This window comes from Ptychodera flava (genome assembly GCF_041260155.1).
Source record: "Ptychodera flava strain L36383 chromosome 3 unlocalized genomic scaffold, AS_Pfla_20210202 Scaffold_25__1_contigs__length_14229661_pilon, whole genome shotgun sequence".
Classification (NCBI taxonomy): Eukaryota; Metazoa; Hemichordata; class Enteropneusta; family Ptychoderidae; genus Ptychodera; species Ptychodera flava.
Window position 1 is genome coordinate 3,824,234 of NW_027248279.1, and position 23,382 is coordinate 3,847,615.

Genomic DNA, 23,382 nt, shown 5'->3' on the forward strand with positions numbered 1-23,382 from the left:
TATCTTTCTAGTGTTTATTGTGTAAATAGTACCCACCGCTTACGCTGACCAGCCTCACGTTTCTACGCACAATTTTCATCATTTTTTGGCGAACTAGTGTTAAGGACTTGTCAGAAATTCTCCTGATGCCCAATATTTAACCTTGACCCAGATCGAATGAATTTTTTTTAAAGGTACAAAAATCTGACTTTTTCGGCCATTTTGTGTGAAAAATGGGACGTTTACACAAATCGTCGATTTTCTCAGTTCCGATTTTTGCTATGTATGCGCACCTTCAAATGAGTGTAAGTCGGCGACGCGTGGGCGGATTTCCCCAATTCTTCGCATGCTAACACTTCATGATTAGACCTGAAAAACCGTGTTTTAGATTTTTGATAAACCCCCCTGAAGTGACGATAACTTGACAAACGTGAACAACAGACGATAATTTATGCGAAAATCCGACAGTTCACACTTCGAAGGCTCACTGTGCAGAAACAAAAGCGAATTTCAAAAATCCAAAACACGGTTTCCCCCAGTATATCCAGCTGTCAAGTGCCGTTAACAGATCACTGCCAATTCTTACTTATACTTTTTTAAGTGAAAAAACTCAAAATCACACGTTTTCGCTTTAAACAAACATACGAATGCATGTTTTGACAACTAAACAAAATTTTTACCTTCTTCAAATATAGACCTAACAGAAAATGTACCACATGTTGGGTGTGAGACCCCGTTTTTTATGTGAAACTTTTGATTAAAAATATGTGTCAACAAAACCGAGTCACTACCTTAAGTATTATATTTCAATTCACCACAAATATGACAATGAATATATCGTTAGGGTTGCAACTTACACAGCCAATACAGTCTAATGACGTCTGGTTGAGATAGTATATACCATGAATAATTACATTCAAATAAAAAAGATCAATTGACACAATCGTATTGAAATGTAGTAACGGTATCAATAATCGCATGTAAAGTTCATCATAGCTCCGAAATTTTTCCGAACTTTGTAAGTCTTATTTATGAGGGATAAACTCTGTTCGCATCACGTGAATTGTGGACATCATACAGAAGTAAGGTTCTGTAACTCGTCATCAGTAAAATCACATATTAAAAATTCATCTACGTAAATGACCTACAGCTTTAGGGAACTTTATCGCGAATTGCTCGCTTATATCAATATATTGATGACGTCCACTACAAAGGTGTGCGTCGACTTCAGAAATGTACAAAGCAAGGTGTCTATCACTTTATCATCTAACAAAGTTCAACGTACATTGATATTTTACTAACGCACTTAACTGCACTGAATAACACCTAAATGGTCATTGCTATACCGGAGTGCAATGACAAAGAGAGTGAGGTACGCGACACTGTAGTGCAGTACACTGCATCACAGTACATTTGAGTTGAGTAGAGTAGAAAGCATCACAGTACATTGAAGTTGAGTATATTGACAGACTAGAGTAGAGGAGAATACTGTGCAGTAGAGTGGAGTAGAGTAGAGTAGAGTACAGTAGAGAAGAGTAAAGTAGAGAAGAGTATAATTGAGTATCGTAGAGTAGAGTAGAGTAGAGTAGAGTAGAGTAGAGTAGAGTAGAGTAGAGTAGAGTAGAGTAGAGTAGAGTAGAGTAGAGTAGAGTAGAGTAGAGTAGAGTAGAGTAGAGTAGAGAAGAGTAGAGTAGAGTAGAGTAGTGTAGAGTAGAGTAGAGTAGAGTAGAGTAGAGTAGAGTAGAGTAGAGTAGAGTAGATTAGAGTAGAGTAGAGTAGAGTAGAGTAGAGTAGAGTAGAGTAGAGTAGAGTAGAGTAGGGTAGAGTAGAGTAGAGTAGAGTAGAGTAGAGTAGAGTAGAGTAGAGTAGAGTAGAGTAGAATAGAGTAGAGTAGAGTAGAGTAGAGTAGAGTAGAGTAGAGTAGAGTAGAGTAGAGTAGAGTAGAGTAGAGTAGAGTAGAGTAGAGTAGAGTAGAGTAGAGTAGAGTAGAGTAGAGTAGAGTAGAGTAGAGTAGAGTAGAGTAGAGTAGAGTAGAGTAGAGTAGAGTAGAGTAGAGTAGAGTAGAGTAGAGTAGAGGAAAGTAGAGTAGAGTAGAGTAGAGTAGGGTAGAGTAGAGTAGAGTAGAGTAGAGTAGAGTAGAGGAGAGTAGAGTAAAATAGAGTACTCAGTTGCATTTACATGCATTAAAGTGCAGTACTTTCGATGCAAACGCGAAGACACTACACTACACTACACTACACTACACTGCACTGCACTGCACTACACTGCACTGCACTGCACTGCACTGCACTGCACTGCACTGCAATGCAATGCAATGCAATGCAATGCAATGCAATGCACTACAACAAACTACGCTAAACTACGCTACACTACACTACATACTATATTACATTATACTGAACTATACTACACCCCACTATCCAAGTGATGCTTATGTGCTTACACGGCCCCCATCACTATAGACAATATTGCACGGCAATGCCATGACCCACACTCGTCTACCCTACCCTACCCTACCCTACCCTACCCTACAATACCCTACCCTACCCTACCCTACCCTACCCTACCCTACCCTACCCTACACTACACTACACTACACTACACTACACTACACTACACTACACTACACTACACTACACTACACTACACTACACTACACTACACTACACTACACTACACTACACTACACTACACTACACTACACTGCACTGCACTGCACTGCACTGCACTGCACTGCACTGCACTGCACTGCACTGCACTACACTGCACTGCACTGCTCTGCACTGCACTGCACTGCACTACACACTAAACTAAACAAACTAACTACACTATACTACAACACTACACAACACTACACTACACTACACTACACTACACTACACCATTCAATGCAATGCTTAAAATAATGTCGTCTTTCGTCACTATAGACAACATTGCATGGCACTGCAATTCCCCAACTACAGTACACGGCCCTGCAATAGGTACACTACACTACACTACACTACACTACACTACACTATGCTATGCTACGCTATGCTATGCTACACTAACACACCACACCATACAACACTACACTACACTACACTACACTACACTACACTACACTACACTACACTACACTACACTACACTACACTACACTACACTACACTACACTACACTACACTACACTACACTACACTACACTACACTACACTACACTACACTACACTACACTACACTACACTGCACTGCACTGCACTGAACTGCACTGCAATGCACTGCACTACACAACACTACACTACATTTCACTACATACACTACACTACACTACACTACACTACACTACACTACACCATACTACACTACACCATCAAATGCACTACTGAAAATATTGACGTCTCCCGTCACTATTGACAACATTGCATGGCACTGCCATGACCCACACTACACTACTCAGCCCCGCACTAGGTACACTACACTACACTACACTACACTACACTACACTACACTACACTACACTACACTACACTACACTACACTAGACTACACTACGCAACACTACAGTGCACTACACTGCACTGCACTACACTACACTACACTACACTACACTACACTACACTACACTACACTACACTACACTACACTACACTACACTACACTACACTACACTACACTACACTGCACTGCACTGAACTGAACTGCACTGCAATGCACTGCACTACACAACACTACACTACATTTCACTACATACACTACACAACACTACACTACACTACATTACACTTCATTACACTAAACTACACCATCAAATCACTGCTTAAAATAATGACGTCTCCCGTCACTATAGACAACATTGCATGGCACTGCCATGACCCACACTACACTACTCAGCCACGCACTAGGTACACTACACTTCACTTCACTTCACTACACTACACTACACTACACTACACTACACTACACTACACTACACTACACTACACTACACAACACTACACTACACTACACTACACTACACTACACTACACTACACTACACTACACTACACTACACTACACTACACTACACTACACTACACTACACTACACTACACTACACTACACTACACTACACTACACTACACTACACTACATTAATAGTTTCGTTACTGCAACTTGATGGCACTAGCATTTCTACATAAACTTTAAATATCAAAATTGCATAACGTTTCGCATTATATATCCTGTTTTGAACGTAGATAGGTATAGGTACCTCTATTAAAGCAAATTACTTTCAAACTTGTTATGTACCACGAGATGTCCATTGTCTTCGGCCACATCTCATTGGATAATCTATGAAATCATGGTCCAGTTTTTAAGTTACGGTAACCCCTGTGATGGTTGTGAGCTTTGTACCATACACCCCAGACTTTTGCCTTCCTGAGTCCATTCACAATCATTTGATGACATGTCGTGCGTCACTTTATGATTTCAAGGTCTTTTACTAAAGAATCGATCAATGGCCGACTTTCTTGCAATGGGTCCCAGCATGACAACATAATTGTAAAGCTGTAACAATCAAAAGAACAAATCTTGTTGTAGAATACAGATCTCTATTTCGATTCTATGTCCCTTAAACAAAGCAATTTTTATCACGTATCGCAGAGGTAATCCTTTGCTCAAAACCATTAATATCAGAGTTTAAGTGTTAGTTATGAAAAGAGCTGAGTGATCGACCATACATTATGTTGTCAAAATGAAATAAATAAGACTTCGCAATAAAATCCGATTGAAAACTGTAGCTATACTGTCTAATTTAAATATTCATTTGAAGGTTGACGGAAAAAATAGTTAAATTTCTGGTAAAGTATTGATGCCATACACAATCTAAAAGTGTCAAAACTTTCAAATGCGCACAAATGGACGTTACAACGTTTTGATCAGTCCCCTTTTACAATCTGACGGCCAATTCCGAAGGATGATGGCATTTGCCTGGTCCATTGTACTTAATGTACGCCGAATACTGTCACTCGTTGTACATATGCAAGATTCTTACATTGTCCCGCGACCTACAAACTTGCTACTCTTTCCACGAAAACATTAAGCGTGAAAGTAAAAAAACAATTATAGTCGTAAAAATCTTGAAATCAACATCTCTTACATATTATTTGGACAATTGTTAGGACAGTCCAGTCTGTAGCCATTCAAATATTCTTCAATTAGCACAGCTTCCGATATTTCTTCGTAGGGAACTTGTCCTGAAGTCATAATGGTAATGATGATGATAATAATAGACAGATAGAGAGAAGACAGAGACAAACAAACAATCAGACGGGTTATGTATGAAGAATTGAAATTAGATAGGTAGACATACAGACAGATAGACATATACAGACAACGACGTAGATAGATAGATAGATAGTATTTATAAATTAGAAAAAGAAATCTTGCATGCGAACAATTTGAACTGACTGATAACGTCACTCCATAGTGAAATGTATGACAGCATAAATCCTGCCAAACTTACAATGTTCTCAAAATTTTCAAACGATATCTTGTCAGGTTCACAGTCGTTCGATTATTTTACTTTCCTGATACCAAAAAATATCGAAAAGATAAAGTTTTTGCCACTGTTAGCATATGTTATACTTTACATGAGATATAAAAATAGTAACGAAGGCTCAGGACTAAGTGTTCAACAGAAGTTCAAATTGTATCACTCTTTGTTTAAGAAATTATCACTACCGATATGTAAGTCATTGAAAGACTCCTCACCGACTGTGAAGATTTCCCACATCAAGACGCCATAGGACCATACGTCACTTGCTAAACTGAATTGCTCGTTCATCAGCACCTCTGAGGCAGTCCAGCGGTAGTCTGATTTCCTCTGTAATAAGAAGTTATTTAAACGTACAAAGGGGATGGGAGAGCGGTTTGAAGCTGAGATAAATTGACGAATAGAATTGGGTCAATTATCAATATCTTCAAATTTAAAATTACACCCACATAGAGCTTTTGGCATCCAAGAGTTATTGGCATAAGTTTACAATTTCATCATAATAGATTGCAGTCGTTACTTGATATGTTCAGTAAGTATGCTTGCGTCATAAACAGATGAAAAACCCAAAACAGAATTTGTCACCATTGCTTTGCTGCGTTACCTCCATTTCTGCATATTTTCCTGGTTCATTGATGTTTCTTGCATAGCCGAAATTCGATATCTTACACATCCAATCAGCGGCGCCATCTTTCTTGAAGACCAAGACATGTTTTGCACACAGACATCTATGAAGAACCTAATAAGTGATTACATTCGTTGACGTTGTTCCACCATTGAAATGAAAATATAATCATTTAAATCAATCAAAAACAACACCGAATGAACGGGTTGAACAAAAAGAATCCCCACACTAAGAGCTAATGTGCAACGCCTCGGGAGCTTTTATCCAATATGTGGACTGAAATTCATTGTTTTTGAAGAAGAATTTCAAAACAACCAATCAGACAGAGTGTAGCCACTCTTCGAATCATAGGCTGATATATATTGACTTCAACTTACATTTTGATCAGCAAGATGTCTCATACCCTTGGCAACGTCGATTACAAAGCTAAGGAACTGTTTGTGATGATCATTCACTGACGTCATTCGTTTACGATTGAAGACCAAGAATGTCTTAAGATCACCGTAGTTGGCAAACTCCATTATCAGGTAGGTAGGGTTGCCTGTTGATAAGAGAAGATGTGCAATATATATGATATATGTCAATCCTTATCAATGATAAGTGTAATTACACCTGTCAACCCTCTGTGTAATTAAATGGCCCATACTGGTAAATTTACTACATCCGTACATTGTCGTCCCAAGCCACCACATTCATTATATTTGTAAACTGCAGACACCCTAATTGAAAAACCACTCAATTTCAATGTATTAATGCGTCTCTGTTAACAGTCCAGACGCTGTCATGATGTCTCCCCGCCTGCCTACCTGTTTCTAATATTATTATTCGCCTTGCCATTTTCTTTTTCAGAACAAAGTCTGACCTCTTTGACAAGATTGCCTTACCTGGTTTTGTACATGTTGCAAGAAGCTGGACGACGTTTGGATTTTCAGGAATGGATTTCATCATCTCTATTTCTGACTTCAGATTGCTTTCTGAGTTCATATCCGCCATGTCTGCCGACACGATGCAAGGAGACAAATCAGAACTTTTTGAGCTATTTTCTTAGATATTATGAAGCTATTTTCATCGTTATCCAAATCTGATTTATTTATTATAGTAAACTATGATTGTCTTTTACTGATTAATAACTTCATACTCGAAAATCAATACCTCAGTTATAGCGTCAGTCTCTCGTCCTTAGTGCTCGATATTGGTTAAATCTGTATCGTAGCACAGACGGACATATTATTGACAACCCCTATTGAATCGTTACAACTCAAAAAGAGTCAAAAACTGATATTTTACCTTTAGCTTTTTTGATGACGACTGATGTCACTCCATCCTGTCCAGCGATGAACCAGGCGTCAGCCTTGTGGACATCATAGAACGTTCCAGAGTGTATAATCTTCTTCAGCCACGTCTGGTTGTTGTTCACTTCAAACGCATGCTCACCACATTTCATGTACGGGTCTTCGGGTACAAATTCTGGCTGGGCACTCTCATTGCTTCTATCGTGCAGTGGGAGTAATGTAGACTTAAAAACCACGGGAGATTCATACTCTGTGATATTGCCAATATTCGATGGCTGGAACAGTCGATAAAGATAATAATTTATATAAATAATGTTAGCACCAGAAAAGCAAGTAACATGAAAGGAAACAAGTTGTCATTCCCTGTGTCGAATCCCTTCCATAGGTTCCCAAGGCTTTCTCCTTTAATTTACGTCTCTTACACCATTCTTTGATCTCACATGTATATAAGGCAATTTTTTGATAAATGTCGAAAAATCAATCCTTTTTTGGGGGGATTAAATAAACTCGTGCAAACATGAAATCATCAGAGAAATGTTAAAAGAATACGACAGTCAGGACACGTGCCAGTGACCTTGTTGTAATTTTGTATTCATGAGCTATTCTGTTTAACAATTCATGCCTTCTCCACTGTGTACGAAGAATCATTGTGTGAACATCTAGATCTTATCATGGACAAGCAAGCAACGTTATATTCTATGAAAGATTATACACGAATATATAAGATGAAAAGTCCTTTCAAGTCGGACATATACATACAATATCAGTGTGTGTATCATAGACAGCCATTAATAAACAGCTCACATGTGACTGTGGCATGATCATCACGTGACGAAAATGAGAGATCAAAATGTAATTGAAAGAGATGCCATGACATTTCTTAACAGCGTAATGGTGAATTATCTGACACGGCTTTCTATCAGGTTTAAACTTTTCGAGAAATGCATGGTGAAGAACGAAATGTTAAGTAACAGGAAGTCGATAAATTTTGGATTAAGTTTTTGCAGGTAAGTCATGAATATCAAAACAGTATATGTCGTCTTTGAATACTTAATATTATGGATCTCCAGAAATATACATCAGTTCACTGATACTACCATGCTCAATATCGTAATAATGAAACGACAGATTTTGGTTACGTAATATTACTCCAAGTTACTCGGCATAATAGAATGCACCGATTGTGTATACTGTCTTATCGGCCACCTTTCTATGAAATGCGCTCGAGTTAGTTTTATCGCAAAAGAAACACTTATCTAAATCAACTAAACAAACAAACAAAAGCAATAGAAACGCCGAGATCAAGTATTTACAACCTGATAAGTCAGTGTGTGTGTTGATTCAACATCTTCATACTCGTGAGTTGCAACCATGGGTACTTCTTCGACGGGCACATTTTGTCTTTCTGCTCGAAATGAAATCAAATGAATACAATGAACCAGAGTGAATTCATGATAAAGGAAAACACTGTGTTAATAGTTAGATACTTCTATCTTCCAAAAGTAAATATTAAATGTTAGTATATTCATTCGTGGTATCTTTAAAATAATCATGATAATATATAGATTACCAGCTATTAGTTCCTTTTGCTTCACTAATGTAATGATGTAATTTATAGAAAAATTGACCAAAATGGGTGCAGTTGTTTATATACCTGTTGCAACGACAGCCTTGATTTCTTCGTAATGACTTTTGCGTTTTAAAGCTGTGAGTGACGGAGAGGCAAAGAGATAGATTGTGAGACATGGAGACAGACAGAGGCAAAAACATGGCAGAAGGGCAGACACTTAGAGACAGAAAAAAACAGAGATAGAAAGATGAGAAAATGAGAATCAAGTTTACATACAGACGGACTGACAAAAAGAGTAATTAAAGTTATCTGAAGGAAAAATCAACAAATAGATGTAATAAATTAGCAAAGAAGAGAACCAAAGATTTGGGAGATATTAGAGATAACAAACAAGTGCAATGACGCATGTACGAGCAGATAATGTTGTACACAGCGACTAGACACTGTATCAGACGTTGATATCAGACTTGTAAAAAATTTTGTCAGGCAGTATTAATGCTTAACACCAGCATCGTCTTATATCATGTCTTATCTAAATAAATGGCATTTACATCGACACACTTTCTGAAATGAAACAACGCTTTTATCACACGCACAAGCCAAGTTTCTGAACAAAAAATACCGGGATTTATACTGTGGTCGTTCTACGTCACGACAACCTGCGTCTATGTCGGATCTTTTTTTGCTTAGATTTTCGATGTGCTCGTCAAAGTAAACAAAACAACATGACGGCCTGGATTTCGAAATTCGTGTATGACGTTAAAATTTCGCAAGAGTCGCTTATAATCATGAGAGTCTGACAAAATATATCCATTTGGAAAATTTTGAGTCATAGTGTTTAAGTTTTGTCACCATAATGAAGGTTCACACACATTCTTACATCTTAATCCGGCTACCTAACGTTCATGCCGTAGCTCCTTGTCTGTGCAGCGTAGATGTACAGTTTCCATTACAACAATGCGGGTCGAGTGCTGCGTTTTGGCCGCATATTAAGCTTCCAAAGGTCATGTCGTGAAATCAAAATTTTCATAGACCGCACTATTAATAATCCCAACAATGAAACCACAAGATGCATAAGCTTTATTCCAAAGGAATTACACGAATAACTTATTAGGAAACAACAAACTCCAAGCTGGTCACATTACTATCGGTTCCTTTAGAGCGCAACGATGGCAGTTGGACCGACGTGACATAATCCGTGCCGTTGAGAATTTGTTGCTGTTTGTTCCCCAAATATATCTTAACTTTGTGTGGGGTTAATTTTTCGGTCTCTGCTACCATTAAAATTTGCCCTGGCATTTGCCAGGTACACGACTGCTTGTGAGTACTGTCCCTCGCATACTCGCGACCCACGATTAGATTCTGAAATGATTGTCAACTTGCATACTGATATTATTTCAAAAGTAATTCAGAAGTTTATACACGGAACCGTTAAAGAAAAAAATTGTATTGCGAAAAATAACGCATTCTTGACTTGTGCATGTGATAAGTATATTATTCCCTGATATTTTTCTTCATTCTGCTAGGAAAATACTCATGACGTAATGACGTGCCGTTGAGAGTAGTACACGTCACTGTTATTTTCCTTCGCTAGAACGAAGAAAAATATCAGGGAATATATCTAAGTATTATATTACACCCAAAGGCAGTGATCTGTTTGATTCAGACGCCACTTTAACATAGTTTGAACACGTAGCCATGTATGTATATCTGTACTGATGTGCGTATTTATACGTATGTACGCATGCAGGCATGCAAAAATGCACACATAACACGCATACATAGATAACTTAGGGACAATTTTAGTCTCATTCATGAGTAATGGTGAGGTCCGAAGTGTTATTTTTATTTCCGACTCAACAGAAGGGAATCTTGACGTGATTGACTTCATAAAGACGCTATCAACCTAATATATTTAGACTGGAGACCTGTCACAGTCCTGTAAGCAGATTTATGGCTTTGACAGAAAGTGAGGGCACACCGCTAGATGCAAGGTTGAGGGGAATCCTACAAGACTACGGAAAGGTTCCAGACAAAAATAAATAGATAAACCCCTTTCACAGAGGTTGCCGTAAGCTTACAGATAATAAACTGAGTTGGAAGATAACTTACTATGTCTGACACACAAAGTTGTCTGAAAGTTCAGAGGGCATCGCAAACTCTTCAAAGTTTCGATAACATTATCGTCCCAACTTTGTTGTTTTCGTTTCCTGAAACCTTTCGTCATGTGTTTTCGCTCTGATTAAGCGTTGGCATGACGATGTATTGTCCCCAGACTGTAGACATGATGTATATTTTGTTTCGGGTGCTGTAAATCTATGTTCAAGTTGCACGTAAGCTATTCAAAGTAGAGATAGTTGAACGACGCCGATTGATTAAATCCACAATGGTAGATTAGGACTCGACTGACACAAAAAATCAACCTGTACATATTTTACAATCGTTTAAAAGTCATCCTTTGGTTAAACGTTTACTTTTGGCTACACCTGGATCCTGACGGATGGCCACTTAAGGAATACATAGGGCCGGTTATAAAAATCAAACATTCAGCCAACTACCTACACATACACATACACATTACAACAAAGTTCGAAAGCAAGAAACGAATTCGACAAAGTATTTACATTAGCTTAAGGTAGAACGCACCTCGGGGACAGACATTCGGGTTCTCAAACTTTTACAATTCTCTTCTGATATACAACATGTGGGGGTTCATTTTAAAGCTCTTGGTGAAAGAAAACTTTTCATCGGCTTAGTTTTTCGAAATTCGAAATTTTTTATTTCTCTCCATAGAGTTAACACAGGGATGGCGGCCATTTTGAATTTCTAATATCGTTAAATCTTGGGTAATTTGTTTCTCTAGTACCAAAAATTTGCATGGTGACTCCATATTTTATTCTTGATTTTGAAATAGAATGGTTGAAAGATTCCTTTAGGAAAGTTTGAGCAAAAGTTTAAGTCTTTCACTTTCGAGGTGCATACTACCTTAAGGGTTAGAAGATAATGGGTTAGTTTCGGCCTTAGATCACAAGCGCACAATACAATGTTTTTAATAACAGCAAGACACGTTTGACAGCATGGTATTTACTTTTTCTGATAAACAGTGCCACTGTTACCACGATTACTAGTATCACTGGCAGAATAACTGCAACTGCTATAATATGTGTGATGACGGGGCTAGCAGCACTACTTGGACTGGTCATGACGGTTGACGTCCGTGAAGCTGAAAAGGTTGAAAAACGAAGAAAAAACCTTATCAGATGAACGGATAATGTGGACTTCGTATTGACATAGAGGTAGAAGCAAGCTGTATATGTGCTCGTAGACAGTCTCTGTATTGTTTGACTCTTGCCTTTGACGAATGCAAATGTAAAAGCAAACAAAGTCGAAGAAAACGAAACAATCCTCATATCTGATCTAGATAAGTTTGGCGTTTTCCCTTGCTAATTTGCATAATGATGGCAGTGATGATTCAATCTTCCGAAGCTTACAATCCACCATTCAAACACGAACAAACGTCTGTTGAAACGTTTTGTACTACCAGTTATAGACTTCACACACTCTGCTCACAATTGCAGGATAAAATGTTAACCATTTTAGTATCGTAGAATGAAGTGTTGAACAGATATTGCAAAAGACGACGCAACATGTGCTGGCTTAATTATGAAGATATTTCGTGATTCTCGTTTACCTTCAAAATTGGTAGATGCAGTCACTTATCTTTGTATTCATTAAATTTGTCTAAGATTAGGAATTTCCATTGAAAGAGTCAAACTTTTACTCTGTAGATAACTGACTCAACCTACCCATCGTTATCACATCATACTCCTCACTGCTACTGTTTCCACGATGATTGAAACTGATGACCCGAATACTGTAAGTCGTATATGGCTCTAAATTGATTATTGTACACATCGATGCGTTGGTATGTATTTTCCACCGTTCGTTTCCACCTGGAGTTTTCCAGTACTCTGTTATGAAGCTCTGCTCTTGGCCTCCGTTGAAACCTGGCGTCCAGCTAACCAAGATGGCGTTTTCACTGACTTTGAAGTGGACATTGACCACAGGATCTGGCTTGGCTGAAATGTCAAGATAAATCAAAACAAATCTCATCTCATTTGATATATTTCTAATTCAATAATAAGTTTCATTTCGGTTTAATAATTTTATGATATACTTTGTTTTATATTCTACATATATTTCAAAATACATGTCTAATGTCAAGGGACTAAAGAGAGGTAAAATGAGTTGCAAACAAAGTATAATGCAATATCCACGTGACTCGTTAAATCTCTTATCTACTAAACCAAGGAAGTGTGTATTGTAATATAGTTTACAGTTTGGGATCATATTTTAGATTTCTACAGAATAGAAAGTGTGGCAGAGGTGAGAGATCATCAAGCTTATAAATCAAGATGGCTCTGCGCAATTAACGCATAGCTTTTGCATTGTGTTAGGGGAAAACTACATGATATTGAAATCCATTGTATGGTAAAAAGGTCAACTTCTCACCACAGCAAGAGATTCAGAATAATAGAGTCTCACACCCCGTGGCCTGGTATCAGATTTCCCACACGAGCCGCAGGTGAGTGTGAGACAAAATATCCCCAACGAGTGTGAGAAATCTGATCCCAGGTCCTTGGTGTATGAGATTTTCTCACATAACCAAAAATCCGTTAAATTTCCTCTGGAGATATCCATCAGGAAACATAGGCAATATGTTCCAAGTGGCCTATGTTCACTAGTTATTTGGAAAATTCAACCTTTTTTGTGAGACTCTCACCAACAACGTACAACATTATCCAAAATCGTGACAATGCTGTCGTCTGCCGCTGTACCGTGACCTACTTACTTTGTAGTTCTGATCCGTATGCTACTCATCACGCCATTGGATAATATTTTGTAAAAGGAGCGAAAGGCCGTTTATAATCCAATCAGAGATCGTGTAACAATGTGGTGTGGGACGATTTCTGACAGTGTGCGATCGATTTTTCCGACACCGTCGATCCCACACTCTAAGTGGCCAGGAATGTGAGAAAATGATCTCATAAATACTTTTATCACACAAACTTAGTCGCTGTCAAGGCAAAAAGTTCTGGTTTTTCATGAAATTTATTTATCTTTTCAACTCTGTTGACCTTTCCGGCATTAAATTTATGTAGAACCTAATACTTTACTTTCGCTTCTGTAATCTTATGAGTTTTACTTCTAGAAATCCGCCATATTGAAAATAAGGTCGACGGTGTGAGACTTTCAGGACTTACTGAGGAGGCAAAATCATAAAAGGTGAAAATAATAATGCTAGAATTCAAAAAGATTAATGAATTTATTGCAAACAAAATACACAGGAAGACCATTAGGTAAAATCACAAATAATAATGTATGACCATAAGGAAAGTAGTGTAAAGGGTAAACATGCTCTCAACAAAGCATCATGGTTATACTGATCTTACAAAACTAACACTAATTAGCGAGCTGTGTATGAGGTAGAGGTGTCCTTTCACAACTAACCGAAACTTTGCCCTTTAAAAGTCATTAAGGAACAGGCCAAAATGAAGGAAAATTAGAAATATTAAAATTTGCTGCTGCAATCAAGTTATAACTGAATAACATAAATGGATGAGCAATGGGTTTTAAATAACGTTCCTATTTTGTAGGATTATGGAAATCGACAAAACATATTTAGTCTTAAACTAATTTTTCAGCATTAAAAACAATAGAGTTGCATCATCATCCTTACTTTTGAAAAAAAAATAAGTGAAATCTGAGGTGAACGTACCGGGACATGATTCGTTTGTATGTTAATGTATGTATATTACACAACCTCGAATCCGGGCCATCTGCAATAACGCGATTTTTTGCCGTTTTGTGTGGACAAATGTGATAAGCGTTCATATAGCAGAGATGTTTGTTCACATATTGTTCTATGCATACATCTAATGGTGGAACAATCCGCTATCAATAAGAACATGTTGAGGCATTTCCGGAAACGCAAGACTGCGCCAAACACGCGCCTATCTTCTCATAAAGTGAAAATAACATTTCGCGTGACGCAGTCGTTGTTCTCATGTAACACAGCATTTCTAATACTTCATTATAGCACAACTTACATTTTCCGTGTAGAGTTACGTTGAATGCCAGGGTTCCCTTTTCGTTACTTGATATACACACATAGACTCCATAGTCTCTGCTAGGGTCAGTGTTGTTGATATGTAATTGGCTGACGCGAATAAAGTCACTGAGGTGAACCTCCTTTATGAAAACATCAAGATCATATTCGATGACGTCACCGTTCGAGCGAATCCACTGAATTGACGACTCAGGGTAACTTTCAATTTCACACATCAGAATGGCAACTTCACCTTTGTCAGCTGCAGATTTACTGTTCTTGATTTTGTTCAGTGCAGTCGGTGGATCTAGCAACGATAGTGTATACCCCGATTACATTTCAACCTTACTCACAATCGACTTACGGCAGAATGTGCCTCAGGAACAGATATTTAGATTCTCAAACTTTAACTATTCTTTTCTGATAGACCACTTGTGGGGGTTCATTTTAAAGCTCTTGGTGTAAGAAAACATTTTACTGTTTGTTTTTTGAAATTCGAAAATTTTATATTTCTCCATAGAGTTAACACAGGGATGGCGGCCATTTTGAATTTTAAATATCGGTAAATCTTGGGTTATTTCTGTAGTACCAAAATTTGCACTTTGACCCCTGATTTTTATTATTGATTGTGAATGAGGATGATTGAAATGTTTCTTAAGGTGGGTTTAAGCAAAAGTTTAAGTCTTTCACTTTCGAGGCGCATACTTTACCTTAAGTTAACTGAATAAGGAAAAGACGTTCAATTTAGACACTCCCTGCACACTGCAACTAGCAAACTATCGCTTAGACGCTCAACATATATTTTAGTCTATGTCATTCTCTGCCACGTGTACAACATATATCCGTCGTTTCATATGTAAAGTTGGTTGGGTATCTCTATGTCTACATTCTGGGTTTTGTCTGGGTTTTAATCTTTGCTAATATGATAGATATTGGTTTTAATCCATTCGTACTTTCTAATCACACCATATGACTGTCGTTATGTCAACTCTGTTCAACTTACACATCACCATAACTTGAATTAAACTGTTTCCGGTTCCATTGATTCCAAGTTCAGGACACAGTCGATTCACAGCGCTGCAATTGTAAATCCCATTTTCTGTTCTCTGAATTCTATTTATAACCAATGTACTGTTCTGTACTGAGCTTCCATCAGGACGAATCCATGTAATCAAAGATGGCGGATTGGAATCTACCAAACAATCTATAGTCAGGTCGTCTCCTTCATCTACCTGAATTTTCGATCCATTATATGTAGAAACCTCAGGTTCATCTGTAGCAATCGAAAAGTGTTGTAAAGTTACGCTGATATATGTGCTATCAGTATGGCATATCAGAATGCAAGATGCATGACTGTCAAGAACTACGTAGTTTCTGTCAATAATGTGTTCTAATTTTGAAATTGTTTACATTTATAACACAGTGGCAACGAATAATTGAAACAAAAAGCCAATGCAAATGCGCAGACTTGTTTCGAGTTAAGGTTGTATTCATAGCGAAAGGTCTACTGTGCGTGGCAAGAAATACAAACAATCATTTATATCTGTATAGGGTCAAATGTTGATGCTACCGTACTACAGATATACTGATGTCGCCTGTTCTAGTCAGCCGATTTGATGTATATTCACTGTATATTCTAAAGCGAAAGAACTAAATAACCTATTTTAACAGGTTATTGCGAATACACCACAAAGAATACACTTAAATATAAGCGCAGCGTATCGCCTGACGCAAAACCTTATTATACAGCTTACATTCGCGACCAGGGCGTCAACTAGGCAATTGCGCAAGTATGAAACTATTTTAGACACGCTTGTGAATATCTGGTGAACTAAACTTACAGAGAGCGGGACAAATTCTGACAATCGTGGAAAGGGCAATTGTTCAAGAGTGAACGCAAAGAAGCAGCCACAGAATGTACTGCATAGGGGGTTGCCTTGACACAAATATTACAGAACGGTCCTTCCTTACGGCGATTTTCGCGCAGGCAAAATTATATCATTTTTGATGGTATATGTTATGTTAGCTGTTACAACATTTCAACAAGAGGCTTCAAACTTACATTGAATATCCACAACAAATTCGATTTGTATCTGATTGCTATCTCCATTGAAGAAGGTGCTTTCAGCAGTACAACTGTATCTGATCGGACTTGTCATATTCTGTCCGATATTTTCAACTATCAACCGATCTGCGACATGATATTTTTCCGGAAGTTTCCAAGTTATGGAGGTAACTTGAGGGTTTCTTTCTATGTATGGACAAGTCAGATTTAAAATGTCACCTCTCTTGACGCACACAGAAATGTGTTTACGGACAGTTGTTGGGGGATCTAAAGAAATGAAAAAACATAAAAAATTGTCAATAAAACGACAGGAGAAATAATGAATAGAAAATAAGTAGATTGACTATAAATCAATAAATAGTTACTGATCATCAGATCACACGTTGTCTTAAGATATTTGTCGGGAGCAACAAGCCTTCGTCAAGACATTCTAACAGGAAGTTGTTTCACCATTTCATGTATTATAATAAGGTACTGTTGACAAAATTGAATTTCTAGGGACTTTGAAGATATTTCCTCTCTTCTCCGGACATCTTGTCAATTTCCCTCTCGCAGGTTTATCCAATCCCCATCAGGACAACAACCTGATGAACTAAACGCCCCAAAACACATGATATTTATTTTTCCGTGGCAATTGCCTGCATGTAACCGTTTCCAGAAGAGGTTATTCAAAGGTCAACAAAATGATAAAATTTTCCTGCCTGCAAAAGATGACAAGTTGACATGATAAAACATTGCCCCTGCATTCTATAAAACCGCTTGTAAACATTTATTTCAGAAGACAGTTCTGTTAGCTTTCCTTGAATCTTTGCCAACGTATTCTTGGCAAAGTAAAATGTCTCATCCACTTCCTTATGGGAGATAGTGAAACTAAAGGATTGAACTTTCGTATAAACATTTACGCCGAAGACATAAATGTGAAAGAAGTGATTTAATGGGAACGGATGGATTCAAGACAGTCACATGTCAGATTAGAGGATGTATCAGATAGCTGACCTTCTTATTTAGGATACTTTTACCATGTTTGACGTTATCCTAAATTACACCCGAAGACATTACAGGAGTATACTATTGAAGGTTTCACAACGTTATAGTCAGCTACATCTCAGTAGATTTAAACTTGCTGTTATCTTCTTTTATACCATATGATGATGTGAAGCACTCCCTCTTCAAAATTCTAGAACTGATTTCAGTAGATTTACATTAAATGAAAACAACTTTTTGATTTTTTTACACTCAGTCTGTATATTAGGCTTTAAGGTAGATCGCCCCTCGGGTACAAATTGTCGGACTCTCAAACTTTTACAATTCTTTTCTGATATACCACTTGTGGGGGGTTCATTTGAAAGCTCTTGGTGTAAGAAAACTTTTCACTGCCTTTGTTTTCAAAATTGGACAATTTAATTTTTCTCCATATAGTTAACATAGGGATGGTGGCCATTTGAATTTCAAATATCGGTAAATCTTTGGTAGTTTGTTTCTCTAGTACCAAACTTTGCAAGGTGACCCCGATTTTTATTTTTGATTTTGAAAGAGAGTGGTTGAAAGATTCCTTATGGAAAGTTTGAGCGAAAGTTTAAGTCTTTTACGTTCGAGGCGCATACTACCTTAAGCCTTAAATACAAAAAGAAATGTAGGAATATGTTTGCCCATTTTGATTTAGAAACAAATAATGCCCGCAAAACCTCTTCTTTCTTGAAAGGCAAATAGTATTTACTTGGTTGGTTGTTTTTTATTTACTTGCTTGCTTGGATGGTTTACTTATTGATCATCCTGTGATTTCATGAGTAGAAAAGAGTCATCAAAAACTTCGGGATCAGAAAAGTGCAATGAAATGAATCTTTTCCTCAACTTAACATTCTATGCACAAGTGGTACATATCTTCTACCTGACCAATGTTGCATGTCAGGTAAAATCACTTGGAGGTTGTTAATTTCGCTCCTTCCCGTCAACATTATTCAAAACGAAGTGAGTAGCTACATAATCGAACGCAGTATCAATTCTAAAAGCTTTCGTGATACTGTATGAAAATATTGTTTTCAAAATCAACTCTACAGTACTTTAAATCAACATTACATGTCCAATTCGCTAATTGAAGCCATGTCAGCTGGCGTCGTTCGCATGTTGATGTTGGTAAAAGATACACACTAGCAAAACCTGATGAAGATTACAGTACTTGAAGTGCGCATCATGTTATATTTCTTCCAGCTCTTTCACAGTTAGATTCTTTCCAGATCACCACGATGCTTCTTGCGAGTTTAATTTAATTTTAAAACTTCAACCAGAATGTAACCTAATTTCACCCTAGGCTAGAAAACAGTACTACGTCGAACAGTTTAAGTCTTAACTGCAGAAACAAACTCATAAAAGATTTTGATTCTTGCATCTTCATGAAACCATAAATTTCATATAATTGAAAGTCGTCAGTCTTACAATTCAAATCACAACAAGTATATTTGAATGGGTTTCGCCAAGATCAGATAAATATCTTTTCGACATGGAAACAGTTTTAATTAGGTAGTTAACGTATTCGATAGTTAACGCTTTGTTGGTGAAGTCGCACTCTCGGCTCCACGACAACAACAAACCATGATAATTGTGGAAGTGGATAGCTTCAATTTTATGATAATACCACCAGTACCGCTTATCAGTTTCTCCATTTTCCATCTGGTTTGAAAGGTACTATTACAATTTTGATAACTTATTTTTATTTGCCAGCTGAACATTTCGACAATAATTTTGATTTAAGAGACATTTATGTTTCAGACCATCCTAAATTAAATGTACAGATATCACAAAAACTATGCTTGTCAAAGTTTCAGTACGTCACGGACCGCTGTATCTCAATAGATTAAAATTTGCTGTTGTGTTTTTTCAAAATGATTCTTCTGTAAACTGTACGAACCAAAAGAGTCAATGCATTCCTGATTTGTTCCGTGCTATCATAATGAAATGTTTCCCTTTCCACACTCTTAAAACTGATGTCAGTCAATGTCCATTGAACTACACTTAACATTTTGGACTTTAAAGAAATCGCCTTTTGACAAAATGAAATAACTTGATTGAGAACTTACATTGCACTTGAAATACTATATCTTCATTACACGTCCACGGGTAATCTACTGTGCTGTGATTCAACCTACAATTGAATCGTGCTCCATCGTCTTTGACTTTGACTATTTTGGAGAACTTTAAGGGATTTAAGGATCTCTTATTCGTATCTATTCCATTTCTTGTCCATACTAAGTTTCCAAATTCTGTGGCACGACTTCCAATGCTACATTGAAGTTCCACTGTGCTGCCGATGATAACCTCTCCATTTGGACCAACACCAGACACCTTTACACAGTGAGGATCATCATCTGAAAACAGAATAAAAACGATATAAAACTTGGAACTTAGACATCCTAGTTAGCAAAATTATGTGTCTTTGAAATTTCTAAATGATTTGAAATACATAATTTCTTTAATACAAAGAATATGATGTTGTATCAGATTAAGGGCGAATGCTGGTTGAACGTATGCATGTATGTATGTACGTACGTATATATATACGTATCAGTGTATATGTGTATGTGTGTTGTGTGTTAGGCAGATTTGTTGCTGTCCTAAAGTATGTCTATATTCCTACCTAAAACTATCAAATTGGCCGACATTTGTCTCAAATCTCCCTCAATCGTCGAGTCCGGAATTCTGCATATCCACGTTCCCTCATTTGTCTTGTTGGCGTTATCGATGACAAGATCTGCCTGGCCTACCAACGATCTGTTGACGTAAATTCCGGGAGAGTACGAAGCTCCACCACTTGTTACGTGCAGCAGAGTTCCATCTTCTTTTTGTTTGAACCATTCCGGCAAAACATGACCAGAGTAATTGGTAACTTTGCAATGTAGAGTGGTGGGTTGACCTTCCCTGGCTATGGTGTGGGACGGTACTTCATCCCAGATTGGTTTTGAAGCCGGAGAAGGCCGTTTCTGTGTTTCCAAAATGATTTCCTGCTTTTCAGTGGGCTCCGGTATTTCTGATATATGGAAAATATAGTTAATATGATGGAGCTAGCGAGCGAGCGAGAGAGAGAGAGAGAGAGAGAGAGAGAGAGAGAGAGAGAGAGAGAGAGAGAGAGAGAGAGAGAGAGTGAGAGAGAGAGAGAGAGAGAGAGAGAGAGAGAGGGTTCAGGAGACAGAGAGAAGGTCGAGGTGGATCAGAGAAAGGAACGATGCATGGCAATAGTCAGTCTGATTATGCAAAATTATATCTTCCTATCACATGTGAGAAGGTGTATGATGCTGTTCAGCAACGAGTCTCAAAAGAGACGTCAGTATTGACAAACGATTGCATTATGGAGAGTCATATAGAATTTCGTCTCAGGAAGAACGATTGATTACCTTGGTAAGGATGTGCCGTTAGGAAAATATTGCTGGTCGATGTTTTGGATGTCGCCTCTGAAAAGGGAAAACGAAAATATGCCATCATCTACTATTTTATATCGTTATAAACAATGGAAGTTTCAAAACATTTTGAAAATATCTCACAAAAACTGCGTCGTTATCGATTTCACTACCCTTGTAATGACCATATCTGAGTGCGAATGCTTGTCATGTTTCAATTTTATGTTACTTTTTATGTTAATGTCAATTACGATACAATATTGACGTCCTTACCTACTACAGTTAAGTGAGCGTATCTCGTCTGATCGTCTACCGTTCGAGGTGACCGACAAATCCACTTCCCTTCATCTTCAAGTCTGACAGATTCAAAACGTAGATTGACTTCACCATTAGTTTGGTCACCGGTAACAATACAACAGTCATCGTAAGATCTACCAGTGTCGGTGATTAGTCTTTCACCAGAGCTGTTCGGTATCTCCTTGTACCATTCTGGTAAATAGATGTTATTCCCGTCTGTCGTCACAGCGCAGTATAGTGTGACTGATTCGCCTTCTCTCACGGTCGTGTTTGTTGGTACCGTTTTCCAAGTTATTTCGCCAAGGACTACAACGAATATCAAAAGCAATCATAAGGACATAGACCAATCGACGTCCGTTGTTTTGATATTTTGCATCTTTAAGCAGCCCTGTGCATTTAGTAAACAGACAGTTCCATGTATTGAGTAGACCTATGCGGACAGCCCTGTGCAGCATGAGTAAACGGGCAGCTCTGTGCATTGAGTAGATGGACAGAAACCATTAGGAGTTATGATTACTGCTTTAACAAAGTTGTAAAATAGGAGGATATGGTGCTTCCATGGATTCTCAATTGTTGCGAAAGACAATTACAAAAGTGAAAGTTTCATGAAGTTTGGAAAATGCGGAATAGGCAAGTGAGAATTATAGTTAAGAAAGAGACAAAATTGATATTACAAGAATGTAGGTTTATATGGTAGATTCTGGCTACAGTCTAAACGTAGCTAGTTTACAAACTTGAACGTATTTTGTAATGGAAAAATTGTTCCTCAGCTCCAATTTCACTAATCCCAGTAGTTTTCAGAGTCAATTACTTCCTTTCAAAATGCCTTGTCCAAAGACCAGAACTCTGAAAGCTCAAAGATCGATATCCGTCCTTTTTCTTTTACATGCTGTAGACCTACGTTCATCGCTCGAAGTAATGTACACGCGTATGGCGTTTACTCTGCAGCCTATTGTAATCCACAAAGGCGAAAAGCTAGTATTTGCGACCCTAGTTCACAAAAACGTGTACTGTTTGTACCATTGACTTAGTAAAGTATATGTATGTATAAAAATTGGTAAATACACCTGGAAAAGCTGTGATGATATTTTGCTTTGAAACTCGAAGCTCTTGATTTATGTATAAGTTTACATTATTTATATCATACTTGAACGATATAACTAATAAATCATGGTTAAAGATTGCGATTATTATTCTTTGCCTCCTCATGCATTTAGGTTACAGCGATTAAGTAACTGTCTTGCTGGTGAGGCACGACTGAGAAGTGCGGTCAAGGTCATGCGGTCCTTAACCAGCAAAACGTGCTGCAGGGGGATGTTACTACACGCTGTTAGGTAACGTGTAGCATTGGAGTATTTCAGTATTTACTCACCTTGTTGGGACACGTTGGTTACGATAAACAATACAAGCCATGAAGGCACTTTGGAGATCTTACTGGGACACTGTCTGTGCATCGACTTCATCTTGTTGTCTGATATCTTCTTGTTTCAATTCCATCATGTCATTTGACCCTCATTCCTGTTTGTCTATTGCCTAACTGT

General features: G+C 37.7%; 1 protein-coding gene across 2 annotated transcripts; it reads right to left on the reverse strand.

Moving 5' to 3' along the window:
* Positions 1 to 3,719: 3,719 nt before the first annotated feature.
* Positions 3,720 to 23,382, reverse strand: LOC139125307 (fibroblast growth factor receptor 2-like). 2 transcript variants are annotated; one of them, XM_070691405.1, is made up of 19 exons: positions 23,214 to 23,382; positions 21,818 to 22,147; positions 21,542 to 21,598; positions 20,788 to 21,177; positions 20,231 to 20,518; positions 17,154 to 17,423; positions 16,095 to 16,364; positions 15,093 to 15,398; positions 12,789 to 13,061; positions 12,071 to 12,205; positions 9,067 to 9,117; positions 8,729 to 8,817; positions 7,408 to 7,687; positions 7,005 to 7,115; positions 6,498 to 6,661; positions 6,100 to 6,234; positions 5,714 to 5,825; positions 5,100 to 5,196; positions 3,720 to 4,507 (listed from the first exon to the last, which is right to left on the reverse strand). In XM_070691405.1, the coding sequence occupies exons 1-19, from the start codon at positions 23,302 to 23,304 to the stop codon at positions 4,417 to 4,419; spliced, it is 3,540 nt and encodes a 1,179-aa protein (XP_070547506.1). In that variant the 5' UTR covers positions 23,305 to 23,382; the 3' UTR covers positions 3,720 to 4,416. The 2 variants fall into 2 exon arrangements, with proteins under 2 accessions (XP_070547506.1, XP_070547507.1); XM_070691406.1 differs by lacking the exon at positions 9,067 to 9,117.